The sequence below is a fragment of the Symsagittifera roscoffensis genome, chromosome 2 (assembly GCF_963678635.1).
Source record: "Symsagittifera roscoffensis chromosome 2, txSymRosc1.1, whole genome shotgun sequence".
In the NCBI taxonomy this organism is placed as follows: Eukaryota; Metazoa; Xenacoelomorpha; order Acoela; family Convolutidae; genus Symsagittifera; species Symsagittifera roscoffensis.
In genome coordinates, this window is record NC_087063.1 from 34,248,378 (window position 1) to 34,273,827 (window position 25,450).

General features: G+C 34.0%; 1 protein-coding gene across 1 annotated transcript; it reads left to right on the plus strand.

The window, feature by feature from the left end:
- The first annotated feature begins 1,852 nt into the window (after positions 1 to 1,852).
- Positions 1,853 to 11,164, plus strand: LOC134839555 (uncharacterized). Its single transcript, XM_063855144.1, has 3 exons — positions 1,853 to 2,034; positions 8,381 to 8,728; positions 10,506 to 11,164. Exons 1-3 carry the CDS (start codon positions 1,856 to 1,858, stop codon positions 11,086 to 11,088), a joined length of 1,110 nt encoding a protein of 369 aa, XP_063711214.1. The 5' UTR covers positions 1,853 to 1,855; the 3' UTR covers positions 11,089 to 11,164.
- The last annotated feature ends 14,286 nt before the right edge of the window (positions 11,165 to 25,450 follow it).

The following is a 25,450-nucleotide window of genomic DNA, read 5'->3' on the forward strand; positions in this document are numbered from 1 at the left end:
GCTAGTGTTTGCAAAGAGCAGCTTCGCCTCTGCGTTGAATTTCTTTATTCCAGCTCGAAGGACAATTGATGTGAAATATCCTTAAAGTTCGTACGGCAAACACCCAAATCCCCAGTTCCTCCTCTTTTCACTAGTCAGGGCAATAAAAAATCTTGTAAATTACATAGCTTCGGGCAACTATTGGAGGAAAAAATACAAAATTAATGAAACATTTTGTTTATCTGAAACTTTTAATGCCCATGAACAAGGCTTCTTTCTAACTCGGTTTTTCAATGAATTGGGGCGAGCGTTTTAAAAACGAAATCTGTTTTTTTTTAAATATTGTGAATGGTCTCGTGAAACGTTTGATCTTGGTTTATGTCATAGCTAAATGGCGTAACTAAATAAACGCTTAAGCTCTCAAGTGGTTTTTGTATCTGGAAATGAAAATTCGTTGACTTTTATTAAGATGAAAATAATTCAGCTGATTACCTTTTAAATACAACGGCGAAGCAGAGTCTTACATTAGGGCGCCTCTTTATTAAAAGGTCGCAGTGAGTTTATTTGATGGAGACTTTAAGAGGAGATTTAAGTTATAGACAATATCGAAAAATGTTTTTATTATCTCGGTTTGACATTTATTATAATTATCTTTAGTCTTTCGATTAACACGTCTGTCTGGAAAAGTTGTGTAGATGGCGTCGGACCGAATCCCGTATCAACAGAACAGCTTTTCAACAAGTCTCGTTTCATTTTTAATTTCATCTTCAGCCTTTAGAAATAACAATTTTTTGTGTACATTTTTGTTTCCCCTGACTTTGATTATTTCCTTTTGTTTTTTTCTCTCAAAAACTTTATTTAGCCCACATGGACATGGTTTTGTCTTATCCTTTATCGATATAGTGACCTAGTTTTGCGCCTTTCAAAAGGAAACAACGGCCTTTTGTTTTTTGTGTTTCCAAAAGGGGGCGTTAAGTTAAAGAACATCAGTACTGTGACAACAAATTTGGTTTCGGCTCTACTGGCATGTACCCAATTTTATCGGCTTAATTGCTGCCTGATAAATGTTTTTAAATTCATTTTCTGTCTGCTAGCTTGTAATGCTATTTTTTGTGCTTGATAGTTCTGCTTAGGTCAAAACCTTATAAGTCCAGTCTTTTTAGGAGCACATATGCTGATTCGGATTGATCAAAATAGTATACATTTTTCCCGGACTCGCGTGAAAATGCTTTTAGTTGAGTTTTTTTGGTCATTTTTGTTCGTAAAATTATATGCATATAGAAATTTTGAAGAGCTATCACTTTCAAAATCAGTGAGGTAGCGGCTAGCTTTCTCAGATTTCAAACATATTTGCTAATTTCTAGAAAAGCTATAAAAGCTGCAGTATAAATGTCAGTAAAGGCGGATGTTTTGGAGCCCTCTGCTTTTGTAACAAAACGACTTTGCCTGGATTATCTTTAACCTCAGTGACAACTATTTTTTGGCACAATTCAAAAATGTGCAGCAATTTGAAGTGCTAGTTTAATTAAGATTTTATCGAAAATGAGCAGCCATTTTTTGCTGGAATGCTAATTATTTTTGTGATTGATTGAACAGAATTGGTTGATAACCGTAGAGAATGATATGTAGCTTTGTTGCTTCCGAATCGTACATGTTTGAAAAAATCGTACAGGTTTTGTTTGTTAAAGGATATCTTTAACTACCAAACCCACCCTGCCTGGTAGCTATTAACGAATTTCCACCCCTGTTAAGAAATATTTTAACGGTTAAGGATATGCGCATTTTGTACCAACCAATGAATCCCTCTTACTGCAATAGGGGGATAGTTGGAGAGATCCAAAAGAATTTATCAACTACATTGTTCTGCAGATAAGACATGAGAAAAGAATCTTTGCAGGATGTGGGAGGAGGTTTCAACTTACGTCAATCAGAGAGAGCAAAGTGTTGGTCAACATGGGCAGTGGAGGTGTTCTTGACTGGGATTTTGAAGCAGCATCAACTTACGCCAAAACAAAAGAAGAAGCAGCGACTTCTGCTGGAGAAAGTAAGTAAAAGGTAAACTTCACTTTATTTAGTGCTCAATAATTTTTAAAAACTATCCGGGATAAACAAAAATGCTACTCATACAATTTCCTTATACGGAATATACTATTAATAAAGTTTCCTTGGAATTTCAGTAAATATGCAGAAAATTTCATGAAAGGTTTTTGATACTGGTGATTTTTTGTAACTGAACTGGAATTGATCTTTCTTATTTGGTTCAAATTGAAAGATCACTTCCCGATTTTTTTTAAATTAATGGTGAAACATGACCTTCAATCATTGGTTCGAGCAACTTTGTGCGGGTGATTTACCATATATATTTGATCTGAATTACTACTGGAACTATCACTCAAAAGCATTTATAAATCAATCGTTTGTCGCTGCAATAACCTTGATAGGTTATGGGCCGAGATGCCGAAGCACGAGTGAGAAGTCAGGAGTCAAGATTGACTGTTTGCTTAAACGAATAAGAATAAACTGAGATTTGCAGTGGGGTTGTGACAGTGAAAAAACACAACTTGAAATAGACAACTGATCAGATAGAGAATTGCGAGAAAAGAAGCAGGCCAACGCTACTTGGAGATAGACGGTTGATCAGATAGAGAAGTGCAAAGATAGAAGCAGGGCAACTAGTAGAGACAGACAACTCTGACAACACTAACGGAAACACAACTTCTAGAGATAGACAATTCTCATGATAGAAGCAGGGAAACACAACTAGAAGCGAAGGCAGTCAAAAAATACATGAAGGGGCACTGAGTGAGCACAGCGGCGGAATAAGCACTACACGAAGATTGATAGTGAAAGAAAACTGAAACAAATTGATAAATTACATGTTATATTTGATACACTACACCAGTATAAAAAGAAGAACTGATACACTACACCAGTATAAAAATACGAACTTCTTTCTAATTAGCTGATGTGTTATTCGGTAAGAATCAGATTTAGGTAATCAAATGTACTTGGATAGTTATATAAGCGGGCAATATTGATGATTATAACACATCATTTCGATGTATGGGAAAACCTAGTCATTGATTTTTACCTGAGGCAATACTTAGCTTTTGAATTTTGATTGCATCTTAATCTTTGTGGAAGACTTAAGCAGGAAATAAGAACTTAAGTTAGGAAAAAAAATGTCGAAAACTGAAAGGATAGTTTTTTCGGGAAAAGGAGAGGGTTTTTCCTACTTAAAAGAGCAAATCGAGGCACGAATTTTTCACTTGAAATTAAACAAGATTTTACATGAGACAGTTGATTATAGAAATTTAATGCCAAGTTTAAGACCGATTGTGCCGGCTCTAGATGAGAGATCGGTTTTGTTTTTAAGACCTTACAAAGGCAATGGTAGCAAAGCTTGGGATGTTTTGCGGAAGAGGCTTAAGAGTTTTGAAAGACCCAGACTGCAAAAATTAATCTCCGAACTTAGAACTTTCAAAAAGAATAGCAATGAAACAGTGATAGATTATTTGACTAGAGCAGAGGAGATTCAATATAACTTAGAACAAGTGAACGAAGCAGTGAGTGAAAAATTTTCAATTATTTTGCAAGGGCTTCCAAAAGAATTTGAAATTAGTTCTAATATAGCCAAGTGTAGTAGAGATGAGAAAAGTTTAGATGAGTTGGAAAGAGATTTGGTGAATTTTGATAGCGAAAGACAAGTCATTGAAAAAGAGATGCTTTTAATTGCGAGAACAGAGTTTGTTTTAAATGTCAAAAAAGAGGACGTGTTGAAATAGTGCATAGAAAACTTAGGCGAAGCAAAGAAATTTTTTTTAGTAAGACTGAGCGAGAACAGCAGAACCTAGCAGCTGAAACAGATGCTGTTTTTAGTTTTCTGAGTGGCGTGTCTCCGGGCGAGGACTTAGTCGTAGACTCTGGAGCCACCAGTAATCTGATAAAGGGTCGAGAGATGTTAATCCAACTACAAAAGGTTTATCTGAGAACTTCAAAGGGTTGGTAAGCAATGTAAATTTCCCTGAAGTTGGATTCAGAGTCAAAGACGAGAAAGGCGACCTTAAGGTGATTGAGCTGAAGGATACTTTGTACGTTCCTAAAAAGTACAAAATTTTGATAAGTGTTTTAAAATGAAGAAAGCAGGATCAGACGTTGTTTTTTTGTGCGAGCTCGTTTGTTCGTCAGAGAAATGGTTCAGTTTACCCATTAAGAGAGGAAAGAGGTCTCTTTTTGTGGGACTTTTTTGTAGGAAAAGATGAACGTTATGAAGTTAGAAAATTGAAACAATGGCCTTGTAGGAGTGCTCATAATAACTACAAAGACTTAAGTCATTTAGAGCAACATCTTGAAGGCATGAAGATAAGCGTTTTTAAAATTGAGAATTGTGAAACTTGTGAGTTGAATAAAGCAAAAAAGAAGCCAGTCCCGAAAGATTGTTACACCAGGGTAACCAGGACACGAGATTTTGTTCACATAGATATTTTAGGTCCTATCGACTCGATAGCAGAGGAGGGTCATAGATATGCTATAGGTTTTTGTGGACAGTTTTTCTAGATACCTAACAGTTTATTTCATGAAGATGATAGATGAGGCTACAAAAAAGCTGGAAAGGTTCATAACAGACCTAGGAGACCCTCAGACTTAAGTTTTAGATGGCGAAGGAGAGTATATCGGTCAGGAATTTAGACAAGTTTATTGGAAACAGAAAAAAAAACCGGAAAAGTCGGCTCCTTGTATCCCTCTAGAGAACGGAAAGATAGAAAGGGTGTGAGGAACGATTACTCCAATGGCTCGCTGCATGATTTTTTATGCCAATTTATTGAAATTTTATTGGCATTATGCTCTCAATATGGCTACCAATCTCAAAAAAATGTGCTTTCATTCTGCTATAGGCAAAAAACCCTACTAGTCTATGTATTGAGAAAAACCCAACCCTAATTTTTTTCGAAAACTTTTGGATGTGTAGCGTATAGTTTCGTGGAAAAACAGTTTCGCATAAAACTAGACAAAATTTCTAAAAGAGGATTTTTCTTGGGGACATCGGAAAATAGATAAGTTTATCTGATAGGAATTGAGAATGGAGCAAAACTCCAAGTGCAAAAGTCTTGAAACGTTAGTTTTGACGAATGTAAGTTCTGTTTTGAGAAAAAGATAGAAAGTGATGAAAAAGTGGGTGATGAGGTATTTTTTGGAGAAGTCCTCGAAAATCTACCGAAAAATGTTCAAGAAGCTTCAGCAGACCCTGACTGGCAAGAAGCAATGAAAAAGAGTTCAATTCATTGGAAAAAAAACAAAAGTTTGGGAACTAGTTAGAAATAGAGGAGAGAAGCAAATAGTAAGCAGATGGCATTTTAATTTGAAGTACGGACATAATGGTGAAGTTTTTAGGCTTGAGGCTAGATTTATTGCTTAAGGTTTCAGCCAAGTCGAGGGAAGGGATTTCGACGAAACGTATTCGACTACAACTAAGATGTCGAACATAAGAATGTTTCTAAGTTTAGCTTTTCAATATAGGCATGAGTTAAGACAGTTAGACATTAAAACTGCATACTTGATTGCCAAACTAGATGAAAATATTTTTATGAAGCAACCTGAAGGGTTCGAGAAGTTTAAAGAAGGAAAACCTTTAGTTCGTCTTCTGAAGAAAAGTCTTTATGGACTACAGCAGTCCGGTAGAAACTGGCATAGGACTCTAAAAAGCTATATTGAGAAATTAGGCTGAAGATTCAGTTCTTGGTGAGTGCTTGTTTGTTAGGAGGGTTGAGGGAGAGATAGTAGGTTTATTTTGCTTGTGGGTTGATGATATAGTGGTTGGTGGAGCGGACAAAATTTTCTGTATTTGGTTTGAATACAATATCTCTGAAACATTTGAGAAATTTGAGATAACTGATCTTGAATGGTTCTTAGGAATGAAAATTGATAACTCAGGAAACAAAATCAGGGTAAGCCAGGAGAAATATGTTGAAAAGTTCTTATCAAAATTTAAGATGATCGTAGCAAAACCGATAACAACCCCTCTTGGTGAAAACGAAAAACCGACAAAAGAAGATTGTCCTTTAGAAGGTAGAATAGAGCAAGAAAATGTTACAATCGAGGATTTGTTGATTGTCCTAATAACTTAGCTTTATCAAGTAGACCCGACATTTGCTTTGCAGCTAACATTTTGTGGAAAAGTTCTTTTGTCGAAAACCCAAGTGAAAAGCATTGGAAAGTCGGGAAAAATTGTCTAAGATATCTGCTAGGAACAAAAAGTTTAACTTTAGTTTACCTATAGAAGGGATAAGGCGTTGAATCTTGTTAGCTATGCGGACTGGGTTAGAAATATATACAAAAGGAGAAGTACCTCAGGATACTGTTTTCAGCTCAGTGACAACTCAGGTGTAATAAGTTGGTCTAGCAGACTCCCGCGTTGAGTATCAACTTCAACAGCCGAAGCAGAACACAATGCTGTGGTCGAAACAGTAAAGGAAGGATTTCTTTACAGGTCATAATAGTCATAAAGTCATAAACTTCTAAAGGCATAATGTGTAATAGGCCTTTGGAATTTTTCGTTGATAACTAAGCTTGTATTGCCCTTAGTAAACATTCAATGAACCACGGAAAGACGAAGCATTTTGCCATAAAAGAACACTTCCTTCGAGAGTTAAATGAAAAAAAGAAAGACATGCCTGCAGACTCTTTGACGAAAAACTTGGTAAAATGCAAAACTGCTTTTTTCCGAGACATTCTACGAGGATCCACCTAGTTTGAAAGGCGGGTTATTGGTAATTTCTTGTAACTGAACTGGAATTGATTTTTTTTGTTCGGTTCAAACTGAAAGATCACTTCCCGATTTTTGTTAAAATTAGCTGGTGAAACATGACCTTTAGTCATTGGTTCGAGCAACTTTGTGCGGGTGAGTTACCATATATATTTGATCTGAGTTACTACTGGAAATATCATTCAAATCTCGTTAATTCACTCCTTATTGATCAACCGATTGTCGCTGCAACAACCTTGATAATTGATGAGTATTTTTTCATAAATGGGAATTGTATGATTAAAGTTTTTCCGTATCCCAAAAAATTGTTTTTTTTTGCAAAGTTTTTGATGTGTTCGTTAGCAAACGCAAGTGACGAAGAACCTGCCTTTACAAAACCCTCGAAGCCCTGAGGGATTGAAGATATCCGAGATATTATGCCTTGGGGCCAGCCTGACAATTCTGAAACTAAATAATTAATTCAAATTTTGGATCAATGTTTCATTGCGTTGGGCATAAAAAGGCATCAACGAATTAAATTTTTGAGCTGTTTTCGACAAAAAAAACTTGTCTCGAAAAATCAAAAAAAATTCGGGAATTCAGGACTACTTTAGCACTTTTTTCGATTTAATGAAAAGTTTGCTTGGATCCAAAATTTGTCTGCTTTCCAAAATGATGATAAGAAATGTTTTTGGGCAACTTTAAACTTTTACTCGAAGAAACCATAAAAAAATATCTGGTCATGCAGTTTTCAATTATAGAACCTGTATGATAACCATTTTAAACCAAAAATCTTCGTTTTTTTTTGTTAAACCCCAATTTAAAACTGTCAAAACGAGAGAAAAATACATATATATTTCAATTGCCCTGATTTGTAAAACTGTATAAAATTGTGTGAGTAGCCTTTTTCGTAGAATGAAAGCATGGAATTGTATGATGAGCATTTTTGATCTATGTTGGTCTACTCGAAATGATGTTGAGTAGCAGCTCTGACAAATTTTGATTGCTGTTTCAAGTTATCGTTGTCATGTTTCTTAAATGTTCTCTTGACGCTTGCGATTAGCTAGCGTTATCAGATCGGAGCAGATTTTTTCTTGTGTTAACGCTTTGTTTCACAAATTGAATGAATAGTTTTTTCAGCTCTCGCGTCAAATCTGTTTTTGCCGACCAAGAGACATATTTTGAGCATATTTGAAATTTATATAAGGAATCTTGTTTTATCTTGGTTTTATGTTTAACTACTCCAGTTTGTTAAGTTTCAGTTTTTCATTCGCTTAAAAGGTTTATTTCACGTATAGTACGGTTTTATCTTATAATACAACGGCCTAATTTTGTGTCCCTTGATGGGCGAAAAAAGTGCTCTACGAGTTTGAGTGGGTCGAAGTTTTAAAGCCCAAATTTTTATCGATTGTTTTGCTGGCTCAATGGGTGTCGACCAAATAATGTCGGCTTTGTATTTTTCGTTTCCATGCTAATTCTAGATTGCAAATTTCGTTTAACCCAAAAGTAGTTTTTTCATCATTTTTGTTTCATTTTCTGTCGGCTAGCTTGCCATGATATATTTCTGCTGTATCGGAAGTGGTGCAAAGCTAACTTCGCCTTATGTGTATATTTATTCAAAGGTAGCTTTTTTCGTAAAATTGTTATTTTATGTTTAAGGAAACATCTTCTGACTAGCAAAGTTGCTCTAAAATCATTTCCACAAAAAATACGAGACAAGAACAGCTTGAGAAAAGATAAGCTAAATGAACACTTGAGTGAGCATCTCAAATCCGACGATCTGAGGGAAAAGAATAAGAGCCTACAAGAAGATTTGTCGTCAATATTCAGATGTGATACTGAATTAGAAGCTCATCCAACATTCTCTTCTGAAAACAATACCTTCAAGGAAAATTCGTTCGGAAACAAGTTGGAATCTTCGATGTTCCGAATAATAAACGAGAAATTCTATACTAGTGATAGTCGCAGTGCAATACAAATGCTGAAGATGGACCCCACTGCCTTTCAGTAAGTAGGCAATTTGGAGAGAAAGTAATCTGATTACACAAGCGAAGCGAAGTGTATTATTAAGAACTTTCTTTTTTTTCCAACCTAAGTCGCAAATAAAAGTGCTCATAGTGGCACTTTTGGAATATTTCAATTCATCATATTTAAGCGTATTTAAGCATAGGTAATTTAATAGCATATAGTGCTGGTTTGTTTTTGGCTAGTGTTAGGTCCTATTTCAAAACAACAGTTGTTATGAAAATGTATGGGATTTGTTAATTTTTTTTTTGCTACCCTTTGGAAAATTTTTGAACTGTTCGCAAAAATTTCATTTTTTTTCTCAAAAACTACTGAACCAATTTTCAACCAAACTAAAAAACTAATCATTGGGATCTCTCCTTCTCAAGCGGATTTTCCCTAAATTCGGAAGAAAAAAGTTATGGCCTCAAACAAGCCCATTTTTTGTTTTTGACATTTTGGTTAATTTTCAAATTTTTTTGACTTTTCTCAAGAACTACCCTGCCAAATCAGAGAATAAGAGTTCAACCGGAAAAAAAAACGTGGTATGCGAATCTTCCCTGCGCAAGCGGCTATACCCTGCGTTTTGAAAAAATATATGGCCTTAGAAAATGTACAATTTTTGAAACTTGCCCGTTTTTTGGAAACTCACCTGCTGATTCTGAGGTTGATAATTCATTCAAATTAACATCGTGCTTAGATTTTTCCTGCGTAGTCTGTTTCGCCTTATTTGTTTGGTAGAAAAGCCGATATGGACATTTTATGAAGTTTTAACCGTTTTTTTTAAAGAAATTTCATCGCTGTTCTCGAAAGCTACTAGCTAAAGCCGATATTAAGGATTCAATCTAAATATCAGGGTGTTGAAGTCTTCCCTGCATACGAGACTATTTCCATGCTTTAGTAGAGAAAATTTTGTGATTTTAGGAAGTCAACTTTTTCAATTTTTGATCTTGGAATCTTTTTCAATTTTTTTTTCGAAAAGTACCCAGCCAAATCTGAGATAAAGAATTCAGTTGAAAGATCGATTAGTAGTTCTTTTTTCTTTAAATATGCAGCTAATCCACTACTTAAGCAGAAAAATTACTGGGACTTTGCGTTAAGTCCATTTTTGAATCTTTCAAAATTACGCATTTCGGTATCAGTTCAAAATATGATCGAAATATTAAAACATGTGAATCTAGCATAAGCTGGGCAACTAGTTTTTCTTCCAAGGTCCGTGGCGCGATTTCGAGGAAGTGGAGATCCTAATCAACCGGTAGGAGTTCAAAATCCGGAACATTGAAATAGTTAGTTTTTTTGGTCGAGTTTTTCGTGCATCGCATTGGCAATTTAATGGCAACTGCAGCTGCTTTATTGGTGGCTAGTGTTAGTAAAATTACAAGCGGTCATGAAGCAGATGTGAGAACGTATTTTTCCCAAGCCTTGCAAAAAAGTTTCTCAAGGTGTCTTTTTAACCTTTTCCTAATTTCACTTTGTTTTGCCTGTTTAGAGATCTATGCCGAGAGTAAATTTAATAGAATTACGCAGGCAGAACTCTTATAAAAATCAGCCCTTCTTTTCATCCTCACTATAAACTTTTTTTCTGTGCGCAATATTTGTGTTCAATTTCTAAATCTGTGGCTTTTTGAACGAAAAAATAACAGAAGCGGAGGCTTCCTGAACAAAAAAGTTTATCATCATCAGTTCCTCAGGCAGGTAAGGAATAAGGGAAAATATCTTAACAAAAGTATCAGAAGCGGATATTGTTAAAAGCTAAATTATATGTTCTAGTTTGCTTTAGAATATATCACAAAGGATACCAGAACCAAGTGTGCAAATGGCCAGTCAAGCCCTTGCAAGTAATCGCTGAGCTTCTGAAGCAGAGAAGTGAATTGCTAGTTGTCGCTGATATTGGTTGCGGTGAAGGACTCTTGGCTTCAATGGTGCCTCAGAAGGTCTACTGTTTTGACCTTCAGAAGTTAAACAACCATGTAATCATTTGCGACGCTGCTAAAGTGCACATGAAACTTGAGCCTTGCTCTGTTGATGTTTGTGTGTTTTGTTTATCGCTTATGGGAACAAACTTCACTGATTTTTTGAGAAGCGCGAATGGCGTTTTGAAAGAAGGAGGCACACTTTTAGTGGCGGAAGTGTCAAGTCGATTCGAAATTGTATTGAAGAGCAAAAGGGCAAAAAAGAGAAAGAAAACTATCAATGATACGAAACCTTTCGTGGATTCTATGGTCAACTTCGGCTACGAATTAGTCTGCGAGAAGAGTTTTGATTACTTTGTGTTTTTTGAATTTCAGAAAGGTGCCAAAAGTAATGACTCCTTATTTTTGAATGAAATAACTCTTAAGCCTTGTTTATATAAGAAAAGGTAGATTAAACCTTCTGTCTTTTTTTATTCGACGATAAAACTCTAGTTAATGAACTCAGATACATTTTATGGCAACCTAATTTTTTTCGATTCATTAGCCCAAAAGGAAAAAACTTGCTAATTGCGGATCCTCACACACCATCAACTATCTCTGCAATATATCAGTATCGGTTTTTTAGTAGCAGATTACGCGATTTAGTACGAGAGTCCGCGAGCTGAAAAGAAAAAATGAAGTGAAATCACCAGAACAAAATCCCAGCAAGATGCTTGTTTCATCATCAAGCTGCTCAAACTGGTCACTTTTGGCCCTTTTTTGTTCACTTATTTTTTCTAAGGTCGCTTTTTCAAAAATGCTGCTTACTTCAAGTGAATCCTAACAATTGTCTTTTAAGAAATTTATTTTGACCCAAAAAAGTTGCTGACTGGTCGTAAGTTTTTTCTAAAGCCGCCTTTGACGCCAATATATACTTATTTTGAGAGGGAACGCGTGCCGAAAAATTTGCCTGCGGCGCAGAAAACTTTGTTCGCCAAAAATTTTGGTCCACCAAAAAGATAGGTCGCTTGTTTTCTCTGACCGATTTGAGTAGCGTGTTCGTGATTAAATTTGATTGTTGATTTGTTGAAGTAGCTTCTGAACTAGTTAATGAAGACAAGCTATGAAAGCGACAGTCAGCGTTTCATTTAACGGGGTTATTTCGTTTGGTTAATTGATTTGCTCTAGTTGAGTTTCAAGTTTAATCTCAGGTGGAAACGTATTTCAAGTTCCCTTTGATTCATGAAATGTCGATTTATTTTCCTTCGGTTTGCTTAGTTTAATTGGTGCCAGCTGGTGATTTGAGAAGAAGTATTTTCAGTGTGGCAGATTATTTCCGACCTTTTTGAAGCTCTTTTATCTCTGAGAACCCTTAATTAGTTAGGGGGCTTACCGCTTTTGAATGTTCAGTACACTCTCAAGAAAATTTAAACCAAATAAAAAGGAATTGAAATTTGTCCCTGAGGATTCCAATTAGTAAGAGCGTATTTTGAGACTTCAAAATTGGCAAAAGAATTGGGCGAATTCAACACGATATTTTTTCATTTTTCTAATTTCAAAGTTTCTAATTTAGCCACGATTCTTGGGTCTCGAGAGGGATTGAAATCGAATAGCAAGCTAACATCCTTTCCCTAAATAGAACACGTCAAGGTTCTGCACACCACTATTTAATTAAAATGATTGTTTTTTCCTGTTGCTACTAAAAACTCAAAATGTTTGGCTGTAAATTGCATCTCAGAACCGCGAAGAAAATCATATTCCCCCTAAAACGCTTTTAGGGTAGGAGATTGCTTGGTACAAAAAGATGCTTCAAGTTTGGGTTAGTAAAGAGAAACTAAAATAAAAGGAAAATAAAAGAATATTAAAATCCGTTTGATGGGAATCTGAGATAAGTCAATTAATACGATTACTGCTATAAATTCGTCCGCAAAACAAAGCCCCCAGATTGATTTTACATTTTGAATTATCCTTTAAGAATCCGAATTAAGACTGAATAGACTGTGATGCCAAACTTCAACTTCTAATAGAGGTCTTTTAGGTGCTTAAAAAGGGGCTAAAAAACGCACGTTACGGCATAGTTACTACCAATTTCGTGCAGTAGTCAAATTAAAACTAAAACTAGATGTTAAGAATATGTAATCTAGCGCAAGGAGGGTGTGTCGTTGGAACGATAGGCTTTTAAATTGATTACTTTTTCGGATTAACAATTTAGCAGAATCACTCGTATCTTAGTTCATAATGAATTCAAACTTCAATGCGTGTCCGACTCTTAGCCGGGAGGTGAAAAATACGCCTGGGACGCCCTAGGTCGTGGGTTCGAATCTGATAAAAAAAAACGTCGGCATATAGGTTGTCTGCTTGTTTTGTTGGCCTAGTTGCCACATCGTAGAATTCGTTTTTTCGTACGCAATTTTCAGTGTAGTTGCGTTAAGTGTTTTAATTACTCCCGCAATATTTTTTTTACTTGCCTTGACTTCTTATATTTTCCTGTTTTTGTTTTTTTTTCGCTTAAAATTCGGCTTAATTGGTTTCGGCTTAGTGACCTAATTTGGGGGTAATTTCAAGGGAAGCATAAGTGTTATGCCTCATTCCGGATCGCACAAAATGCTGAAATTCCTAGAATAGAATTTATTGTTAAGTATTTAATGAAAAAATTATATTTCGGTTTTACGGGAAACTATTTAGATTCGTCGGCTCCTATACCGCTTGTTAATTACTTTTTGAGTGTTCATTAATTCCTAGAATAGAATTTATTGTTCAAATTTTTTCATGAAAAAATTATATTTTCTGTTCTACGGGAAACTCTTTGAAATTCGTCTGCTCAATTGCCGCTGTCAGTTATTTTTGAATGATCATTACTGCCGTCGTTTATGATTCTGGATGTATTTTCTGCAAAGAGAATATGATTCCAGACAGCTGTTTGAATTTTTTGAAGTAGTGGTTTTTGATGTTCTTCTTTCAATTTTTTGGATTTAGTGGCTTTCTTTTTCTGTCTGCTAGCTTGCACTGCTATTTGTATATTGTATCGCAAGTGGTGCGAAGCTCCGCTTCGCTTCTGTGTTGATAACTTACAGAGGGAGTCTGTTTTCTTTTCATGTCAATTGGATACTCAAATCTAAATCCTTTTTTGAGGTTTGAGCATTGATGCCTTGCATATATTTAGGTTAATTCAAAAAAGCGAACGTCTCGAGTTTTTCCATAACCATGACTTAGTTGTCACAACTTATTTTTATGTTCAATAAGCTTCTTTGAACATATCGATAATATCTTTCCCTAATTTACTGGCTTCATTACAGAAGCAAAGCTTGTTATAGAATGAACTCTCTTTTTTACAACCTTTACAACAGAAATTTTGTTGCGACGCAAATATTTTTGCCACAAAATGTGTTCATTTTGAAAATGTTCATTTTGATTAATAACCCGCTATTAAGTACAGCCAATGCTAAATTAATTAACACAGGCTGTTATATTACAAATATAGCTTCAGGAATCGTGGATCTGTAGCGTTGAGGTAGGGAAGGAGAGCCGTAACAAATTAAGAGGGATTGAACCTGTGCAGGTTCGGATGTTTTTCATGAATTTTTTCGTATACTAGTTAAAATGTGTCCGCTCTATAAATTGAGGCATGTTTAGGTGCTGATAATGTTGACTGGTGTTTTTTTCATGTTGACTGGTGCTGATAATTTCATGTTGACTGGTGCTGATAATGCGCCATAATTGGCTTGTGTCACTTAGTAACTATGGAGACTCATAATTGGCGTGCGTCACTAAAGAAACTTTGTAGACTCAAAGTTTTACTCATTCAGTTTTTCCCAGTAGCGATATTGGTCATATTTTTGCAGACAAATAAAAAGCCGATAATTTTTTGAAACAGAAAATTTCCCGTTTGAAAAAACAGTTCCTAACAGTTTCGAACCCAGGAGTTTGTGTCCAGGCGTGTCGAACCCATTATTATCCCAGGCGTATTAGTAGTATAGTCGGAGTAAACCCTTGGGTAAAACGTCAAGACCGTTTTGATTGGTTTAAATTTTTTTAACAAAAACTAAGACATGTTTTTTTTGAGCTGTTCAAATATTTCTCAGACAAATATGTGACATTTATGACAAACACCAGATGTTGACCCCCCGCGGTGAGTGTGGACGCCAATTACCGACCTTAAACAACTTTTCACACTTAAAAAACTCGAAATTTCTTTTTATTAAAATTCGACAACACCAGATGTTACCCCCGCGGTGATGGGGACGGCGACTACCGACCGTAAACAAATTTTCAAGGAAAACATACTGAAATTTATTTTTATCAAAATTCAGTTCGACAACACCACATTTTATCCCCCGTGTTGAGTGGGGATGCCGATTACCGACAATAAACAAATTTTCAAAAAGAGAAAAAAAATTCCGAAATGACTCTTTTGTTTTCTGAAGCAAAAGAAATTAGTTTTGTAACAGATGGGGTAAATTTCTCTTACAACTAAAATATTTGAAAATGATTCTTTTATAATTTTAAGTTTTTGAAAATATTACCTCACAAAATTGAACTTTTGTTGTTTCTCAGAAAATACTTTAAATCATTGAGTATTTTTGGCAAATACTTAATTTTATTTGTCGTTTCCATGGAAGAATAAAGAAGGTTTCAGCAAGTTTACGAGATTTAAGCTCAAGTTGAGTTAAATTTCAATCATTTTCAATAATTGAAGTTAAAATTAAAGAATCTGTTATACAAATATATTTGATGAAACCTTTTCTAATATAAGATCTATTCTATCTTTTACTCATTCCGTTAAATTAGTCCCAGTTCATACTTATTACCAGCAACCATCTAGAGTCTACCTCCACCCATTCAATCATCATCTAATAGTAAGTTCTATTCATCCATTTTGTCATCTATTCAAGTTTTCCCTGAATATCCTTTTGAATTTAAAAAATTATTTTTTTCCTTAAGAAAAAGACTGTATTGCAATTCATACTTTCAATTTCTCATTTTCGCTTTGCTAATTCTGTCATTGTTCTGAGTTTTTTTCATCAAATGATATCAACCTTTCAATTGAATTACCCATAATTACCAGTACTTGATTGTTGGATTTTTCTTAAGATATAATTTGTATCCTAAATTTCAGCAAAATAATCCGAAAATTCGTAAAGATTTCAATTGAGTTTTTATCTCAATTTAAGATTTCTTGGTTTCTGTTTGATCTACCATCTTTCATTTGAATCAATTTTGAACAAAATTTTACTCAAAGGTTAAATTTAAGGTGGAAAACTATCATTTCAACGATCGTTCACTAATCCAAAGAAAATTTAACACCAAAAAACTTTTGTTACTAAGAATCTTCAGAATTTAAATTTCTGAACCTGATAACTGTATGATCCTGTTCTAACCCTTAATTTCCTTTTTGATAGTTTTCTTTTTTGTGAATTTTCAGTTCAGTATTAGCTATTTTGTTATCTTGAAGTTTTCAAATCTATCAACATACAAATTTTCTTTTTTTCTTTGTCTTTTTTTCTATGTCTTATCCAAATCGATAAAACAGTAGAAAAATCATAATTCTCAATATATGAACCTTCAATTATTTGCTTTAAATTGCGCTACTCCTTGAAGATTTTCAAAACACTAAACGAAGAAAATTATAAGTTTTGAGCTAGGCAAAACGGTTCAATTAGTCAAAGTTTTTTTAAATGTCCAGTAATTATTTTTTTAAACAAATTTTTGGAGTAAATTTTGCGTTTTTACTGCAAGTTTTTAACAACAGAATCATGGTACGCTTACTACCAATGCAGTTATTCCTGTAGATTAATGAGTTTCGGATCAATTTCCATTGAGAGTTTCACGACAATCTGAACTCGATTGTTACTGGAGTTGATTTATCATCAATCAGAACCTCTGAACACAAGCATAAATGAAAGATTGAAAATTGCGTTGAAACTATTTCATAGTTTTACTACAATTTTTCATTTTTCTCAAATTTGATAGATTTTCTGCGTTATTTCAGGCTACAATTTTTCAGTTAAATTTATTATTTTAATAATTTCTATGTTTTTAATATATATTTCTAAAATTATCCTTCTCTTGAAATGTGTTTGAAAGCTGCTCAAATTGTTTCGATCACTTTGTATAACATAATTCTGACCAGAAGAGTAAGTGGAGTGTTAGTTTTGGATATGACTACTCAAATCCTCCCTGATATGTATGAAAATTACAATTCGATCACTTAAAAACTTTGCAGGTTTTAGGATGTTTTGATGCACGTTGACGTGTGATCATCTTGGACACTCAAGACATGCAGCCCTTTCCTTTCTATTCATTGATTTACACTTGTTTTAAAATGTCGCAGAAATTCAATTGATGTAAATAAAAACAGTAATGTCTTGGTCAGTTGTTTTCAATGGGGAAAATCAGAATGGATTTCATCCTATTTGGAGTAGCTGAAATGGAAATCAAATAATCAGAATTGATCTCTTTTTTATCACTAAATTTTTATCAGTTTCAATAACCACCAAGCAAAGTCGAGATTTTTAGATAGTGTAACTATGATCCCTTGTAGTATCAACAAATCAGAATTGATCATCACTTCCCATTCATTATGAATCTGATTCGTGGAAAACTCTTGATTGTTTTATTGACGGTCATGTTTCTCTCCATAGTTATTATGCAAATTTTTTGTTAAATTAATAAGCTGATTTTAGCTGTTTTCTTTTGAATTTGCAGTGGCCTCTCTAGAAACTTGGAATTTTGGGTCAGAAATTTTAAATTCAAAATGTGAAAAAGAGGTTGACAGACACGAAATTTTAATAACTGTGGTTAAAGACAGTTTAATTACATCTAAACATATTTTAAGTTAATTTCCGAGTTCTTTATTTTATTTTGTTCACGAAACCTGGTGAGGGAAGACTTAGAACATGAATAAATGTGCGTAGTTTATAAAAAAAATTCATAAAAGTCAAAATATGCTGGGAAAGACCTAAGACATGCATTTTCGCGCGTTTCAGGCCCTGAAACGCACGAAAATGCATGTCTTCCCCACCCTATTTTTATTTGAAAAAACCTATTTAGAAACTACGCACGTTTATCCATGTTCCAAGCCTTCACCAAGGAACAGACAGAGTCGTGAGTAGACACGCAATAATCTTGGTTTACTATGGATTTTTCGTAAAGCTCGTCGGAAACAGAAACAAACAGTGATATTTCATTATAATCCGAATAAAAGATAGAAAAAGCTTGACACGTAGCAGTTTCAATCTAGAAGAATGGTTTTTGCAGAGAGTTCTGAACTTAAATAGGAGAAGTAACACCTACATTTTCTTCATACGGAAATTTCATACAAAAAATTCAATATCTGGTAGTAATTCCATATATGAGAATTATGATGACTCATACAGTTTTTGCCGTTTTTTTTAAATCTCGAAATCATTTTTTATCTAATCAATTTGCTTTTCTGTTCAAAGATGTACTCCAGAAAAGACGATAGTCACAATTACACAGAATTTTCAAAAAATTGAAAAAAGTTTGCTGGATTTGCTTAGTTGCAAAAATCCTACAAAGGGAAAGTTAAATTTGAGCCGTGCTTCCATCTATTCAAGTATGCTTTTCCAAGTTTGTTTGAAAAAATTTATTTCCTTAAAAAAAGTTTTCTATCAAAAGCCTTTTCAATGTCTGGAATGACTATTCATGATTTTTTAAGGCTAAACTTCTACAAAAATATATAAGAGTGGTGTACAGATGACATTGATGGAGATCGTATTAGTTGTTTTTTTTTGTACAGACACAGAGAATTCGAAAAAATTTTTTATTAGATAGAGAGGCGTTTTCAGAAAAGAAGAGTACTGCCACATTTATGAACAATGTTTTTACTCAGGTTGAGTGGTCGATCAGTAAAAAAAAAACATTTGAAAAGCCTATAAAACAAAAATCGAAGAGAAGGAACATCAATTCGATTACTGTTTTGATTTTGATAAGACTACATAATCTAGATTTGTCAGAGTGTCTTATGATCCTTATGATCGTTTATCCAAATTTAAAAGACTACCGATTGCTTATGTTGCAATATACAAAAAAGAAAATGATAAAAAGTTTTGTTTTGCTAATTTTTGTTTTCACTGGTTAGAAATAGAACTAATCAGAAAAATTTTGATCGAAATTTCAAAAGTTGTTTTGAGTATCGAAAAAGTAATATAAGACAGATTATAAAAATTCAGTTGTTTAAAGGATACATTTTTTGAAGTAAACCCAACTCCGAGACAAAAATGTTTTGTTAATTGATACAATTTTTGCACTAATTTATCTATATTTTGTTGAAATCAAGCAACAATATTTCTTTCGGAAAATAGTTGCAGCAAAAATCAAAAATCTGCTTTCAAGATCTACATATAGTTTTTTTTTTTTTAAAATTATAAAAAATTGTTTTGGAAAGATATCCAGAGGAAGCAAAGATGATTTTTAAATTCAAGGGATTTGAATAAAAAACACTGTAAATTTCGTATTTTTGTTCTGATTTGCTTTAATTGTATTTTAATCAGAAAATTAAGTAGAAACATAAATTTTTTATGGGTATTTTGGTTAGGTTTTACAAAAACTGTTCAATTGATACAGATAAACATGGATTTTTTTTTGAGTTATTTTTTTTTATATAAAAAGCGCTTTCTTAGAAGCTCTTACCAAACGAACACACAGACAGCACACAGACATGAATTTACTACACCTTTTGTAAACGCAAACACAGACACAGCTAGGCAGGTAAATATGTACCCGGTACAAAAGTAGTTCATATGAAAAATCATGTGAAAAATCTTGAGTATTCCAGCCAAATAAATAAAATAAGATGGAGTTCGTGTTATAATTGTACTCTTTTCTGTAGATGATCGTCTAAAAATTTCGTTAAGCTTGTAAATGAACAAATATTTATACAAAACTACCTATAAAGATACAAAGCACACAGCCATAAATGCAAACGAACACGCAGTAATAACAAACACACCAACAAACACATACGTTCAATACATACTTTCTTTTAAAAATTGTTTGCACATACATGAACAAGTTAACACATACATATGAAGTATCTAGTATGCTCATTTAAAGTGTCCAGTGACGTTATCTAGATTTTTCTAGGTTAATCACCGACAAAAATTAGATTGTGTTTAAGTTAGTCATACTTTAGTTATTCTAAAACTGTATACACATACGTGAACAAGTAAGCTCATATATATGAAGTATCTGGTATGTTCATATAGGTGTCCAGTGAAATTAGCTAGATTTTTCTAGATTAATCACCGACAAAAATCAGATTGTGTTTAAATTACAGTCATACTTTAATTATTGTAAAACGACTCATGTTTGACATTGAATCAATTGAAAACATACATCGTTGAAAGTTTTTGTTTTAGAAACATACTTAATTACATTCAAACAGGAAGACGAACATATATACACACGTAATCCCATATGCAATTATATTTTTAAGGTATGTGGTTCATATTTGGTACCGAAATGGCATCTAGTGTAACCTGGCATCTTGTTTGCAAGGCAGTAAAAAAGTTACCTTGAGTTTGTTCAGTTATACTTAAAGTTGTAATTTCATTTCTCCAATTAGCTCCTAAAAGACAACACGGAATAGTTACTTCTGAAAAACTACAGAAAAAAACAAACAAAAACAAATGCATATAAATTTACAAGATAACCTAATTATGCCAATACTTACGTACAAACATACGTAAATAAAAGTATAGTTACACATGAAAAATTACACAAAATATACAACAACACATGCATTTAAATATTTAAGATTATCCCAATTAGCCAATACTTACGTACTAAATTACATAATTACAATTGTTCACAACACATTCATATACATAAGAACAGACACAAACTCACATATAAAATAGTTTACTATAGTATGTGTGAATAATTCTCGAAAAGTCAAGGTCATAAATAAGATCGAAATTGAGTTCAAGTTTTAATTCCAGTTGAAGATAGATGTCTGAAATTGATTCGAAACACTTTTACAAGGACAACCAAACATTTACAAAGTTGCATACATGAATAAATCAAAAACTTCGTTTTTGTTGTGTGAATAGCTATAAATCTGATCTGCAGGTACTCACTGGTTATTACTAGCAAACAGAGGGGAAAAGTTTTATTTGGGGGATTCAATGAGAAAACAACTAAAACACTAAAAAAACGTTAGCGCTCGATTCAAAAAAATTGTTATTACCATGACTGACTCAAAACTTCAAAACCAAGACTTGGTGCTATATTTATTTTGGTTATATACTATTTTCTAACAGAGGTGTTGTGATTATAATTGAAATTACTCTTTTGCGGGTTTTAACGAGTATTGTAGCTGCTCCTCGTCTTCATCTTCGCTGCGTTGTAGAGGGTGAAGAGGATCCGATGATGAAGTAGTTAGTACATCGTTGTCGTCCACTGCAGTTGGAGGGGTTCCTGGAATGATATCTTGAGCCATTAGATCGATCGTCTCCGTACTCTATGTTGATAAAATCCGAGTATGATAATGATTGTTCTATAGCTGAAGTTGAAACTTCTCCTCTCCTAACAAATGAGTTAGGAGGCATTGCTGCCGGAATGTTTCAGTAAAATTTGCGCTATGCATAGTTGCGAATACAACCCTCTTGAATTTCATACAATGGGGTTGATTCGCAGTCATACGCGAAGAGAGTGTTTCTGAGAGAATGTTCGAGCGAGGTTGTTTCGTTTATCCCAGTCTTTTCTAACGCAGGATAGCTCTCGTTTATAGTAAAACTGTCGTACATTCGTTTTCGATTCTGCCGCAGTAAATGCATGTGATCCAGGAGGTAGTTGGGTATCAAAATATGACTTCTTTTAGTCCATTCCTTGTAGTGCTTGCCGCTTTTTAATCCGGGACCTAAATCATTGAACGGACATGCTCTAGATAGAGAGATTCTCTCTCTCTCTCTCTCTCGCTCTCTCTCTCTCTCTCTCTCTTTCTTTTGATAAATGACTGCAATCGATTCGCGTGTGTACTTTGGTAAATAATCGTTCTCTCTCCTTCGGAAAATGATATTATCTGTAAAGGGCTAGTCATGACTTAAAGATGTTTTAAGATTTTTTCAGAACAAAGACAGAATTAGCAAAGCGAAAATGAGAAGTTTAAAGTATGAATTGCAATACAGTCTTTTTCTTTAGGAAAAAAAAAGTTTTTTAAAGTCAAAAGGATATTCGGGGAAAACTTGAATAGATGAAAAAATGGATGAATAGAACTTACTATTAGATGATGATTGAATGGTTGGAGGTAGACTCTAGATTGTTGCTGGTAATAAATCTGAACTGGAACTAATTTAACGGATTGAGTAAAAGATAGAATAGATCTTATTTTAGAAAAGGTTTTATCAAATATATTTGTATAACAGATTCTTTAATTTTAACTTCAATTATTGAAAATGATTGAAATTTAAGTCAACTTGAGCTTAAATCTCCTAATTTTGCTGAAACCTTTTCTATTAGTCCATGGAAACGACAAATAAAATAAGTATTTGCCAAAAATATTCAATGATTCAAAATATTTTCTGAGAAACACCAAAAGTTCAATTTTTGTGAGGTAATAATTTCAAATCTGAAAAGTGAGAGAATGATTTTCAAATATTTTCAAATGAATATTTTTTTGTTATGTGCATAAGCAAGCGCTGGTTTTATAATACGAATTCACTTTTCCAACCTAGCTTGCACATATTTCGGATATTCGATGACGGGACGTATACTGTCTGAGCTCATTAGCTTCCCTTTTTGGAATTTTTGAGGATAAAGTTTGTAGTTTTCTGTTCTCTCGCGAGATATCGACAGCAATTTTTGTTGATGGTGCTGTATTTTCCTTACCTACTTATCAATTCCATTAGCAAAACCTTGCGTTCATTGAACTTTAAAATGCGAATATGATGTGTGTCGCGTCTGTGGCTTCAATTGGTCCCATCGGTCTTCTTTTTTCACCATCGAAAAGTTTTGTAGTACCTCTGATAATTTTGTAACACGTTTTTGCGCCCGAATTTCTGTTGTACCTGAACACATTCTCGCTGCAACTTGTAGAGGCTGTTAGACAGGGACACGATTTTGTCAGAGTTCTTATGATTACTTCAAAGGCTACGGAGGATCCTACCTGTTATTTTCTGAAGGCATAAATGTCATTTATGTACCCGCCTTGCACTGGTTTTCAGCCTTTGCTTTGAAGCATATTCTCAAATTACTTAGCTCAAATGAGGCAAGTGCTTAAGCTAAAAGAGAAAATAATCGGTTTCCGAATAATTTTCGAACTAGCTTGACGACTGCTTTATACAATTTAACTGTTGGAGTTTTGATAGAACTTGATTACGATGAGATGAAGCCAGGCCGGTTCGATATCATGAAATGTCTTCATTTTTTTAAAATTATTTTTGTAAACATGTGGTTTGAAATAAAAACATGCTCCTTTTCTATGTGGTTTGTGGGCGTGTTTGAGAAATTTACAGAAAAATGATTGATTCTTTTTTCCAAAAAGAAAGTAAACACGGCATTCTACGCGCACTGCACTCTTGTAAAGTACTTGGATGCCATTTTTGAAAGAACATAAGTGTATTCTAAGTTTGTAGTAATCAAATTGCTGTGCCTAACATAATCTGTTTTCTGCACTCATGAATAATCGCCCGAAAGTTTACACGTGCTTCCCAGTAGAGAACAACGTTGTTTCTGGAACGTTTTTTATAGTCATTTGCTTCCTGTTTTTTATCTAAAATAAAATCTGTTCCGTGAATACTCCTTTTAAAATAAAACAATTATAGAGTCATTTGTTGTCTTCAGCAGGCAAAATTCTGTAGAACGCAGTGACTAACAGGCTGATTGGTTCCGGTCAATAAGGTTCTCGTATCCATTGTGTAGTTTCAGTGGGATTGCAGCAACACATTCATTTTGAAATCTATGTTCGTGCTAACTACCGTCCTATAGTTGTTAATTCATGACTCTGGGTCTGGTGGTTTTTTCAATTTGGGATTGATACTTTCCTTTTCAGAACCTCTGCGTAGACATCCCATTTGAGACTAATTGGAGGGTCTGAGAATAATGCGCTTTCATACAAAAAATGATTTCATATTCGATATGAAAATTTCTTCCAGCAACCATATACTGCTTGATATGCACATAAGAGAATCTATATCTCGTGTTGCAGATAAAAAATAACAAGAAAGTTTCGTATGTTGCTGATCTGATATCTACTTTGCTTACAGGAACTTATATTTTCTCAATGATATGTCAAACTCTGATCTGTTTTCATGAAAACTGCAGAGGGCTTCAACTTTTTCGAAGTATCTTCAATAATTTTTCGGGTGCCTAAATGACTCTTTTGATGCGTTGAAGTCTTTTCAATAAAAGATTTTCTTGATGTCACACGTTCGGTTCGTGTTTTCGTGGTACAAAAACGTTTTTTCTTCCTCTAAAACACTCTTACACTCGGTCTTCTGAGTTCGACTTGATTAATTAAAATCTTAATGCGCTATTAACGCAATATATTACCCTTTCTATCGAGAAGAACGTTTTAGAAGGCTTAGATGAGAACGTTTAAGAATCATTCAGAGTAACAATCGAGCTCAGGCAAGTTTAGGCAAGAGTTTTCTAGATTTCTTAATCATTCTAAAGTCTGTAATATTCAAGAAGTCGTTTTGGAAAAATTTCGAAGCTCTCAAACAATGTGAACTGGATTCAACTCCAAGGCTAGACAGTGCATGCCCACTTGTCCAAATCTTGCAAGTACTGATCATTTCAGTCTGAAATGAATCAACTAAAAGGAGCAACCGCCATGCTTAACGAACTTTTAGCAAACTAATTCAAGCTATGAAATAACTCGAAATACTCAAAGTTTGGTAGCTTAAATGGCTTGCTTAAAAAACCTAAATTTCTTGCGAAATGAATCGGTTGACGAAATAATTTCGAATATTTTAAGCTTTTTTAACTGAAATACCTTGCGTAAAAAATTTTAACTTATCATGAACCGATTTAGTCTATCAAAGATTTTGAAATACTTCAAAGTTTCATAGCTTGATTAGCTTGCCTAGTAAAAGCTTGCAAACCGATTTGGTCTATGAACAGTTTGAAATCTTTTATAAGTTGAATAGCTTTGTTAAGAAAAATGAAAGTTTTCCTGGAACCGTTTCAGTTTATGAAATAAATTTTCAAAGTTTCATAGCTGGAATAGTTTGATTGAAAAAACTTCAACTTGTCGCGAACCGATTCTGTCTGTCAAATTATTTGAACTATTTCAAAGTTTTATTGCTTAAATAGCTTGCTTAGAAAACCTTAATTTTGCGTCAAACGATCCAGTCAATGAAATAACTTTTGAAAATTTTAGTTTGTAGTTTTTTATTATGGTCGGAACATTCTGTGCTACTTCCACAGCCATCGGCTATCTTTGTGATATTTCGTTTTTGGATTTCAATCACAATTGAAATATATCGGGAAGTGGATTTCACCTAAGCTGCTTTGCGGCACTTATTATGTTGAAGTCATTTAATATTCGGTTGTGCATGGAAATATTAATGCGAAATCCACGACAAATCACTACCAATTTCAGTGGTACTAGGTTTTTTTTAGCAGACTTAAAACAATTAACAAATCAGAAGGGGTTTTTAAAAGGCGATATTGGCAAGTATCGATCGCTGGTTCCGCTGCGCTTAGAGTCGGCTTGAGAGTTGTTGTGTGGGTGAATTTGTGTTTGCGGCTAAACTATTTTCTTTTGTATAGGGTTTTTTTTTGACAAACCGTAAGGTAGTTGTCTTAATTTGGGAAGCTCATCCCCAGACTCCGCTACTTTTCAAGACTTGCAATCACTTATGCGTCA

What these genes read in the sequence shown, in the direction of transcription:
- LOC134839555 (XM_063855144.1), top strand. Translation starts at nt 1,856, where the DNA reads ATGAGAAAAGAATCTTTGCAGGATGTGGGAGGAGGTTTCAACTTACGT. An exon ending in CTGGAGAAAGTAAGTAAAAG is followed by an intron (nt 2,035 to 8,380) that starts GTAAACTTCACT and finishes TTTATGTTTAAG; the next exon opens with GAAACATCTTCTGACTAGCA. An exon ending in ATGGACCCCACTGCCTTTCA is followed by an intron (nt 8,729 to 10,505) that starts GTAAGTAGGCAA and finishes AGTTTGCTTTAG; the next exon opens with AATATATCACAAAGGATACC.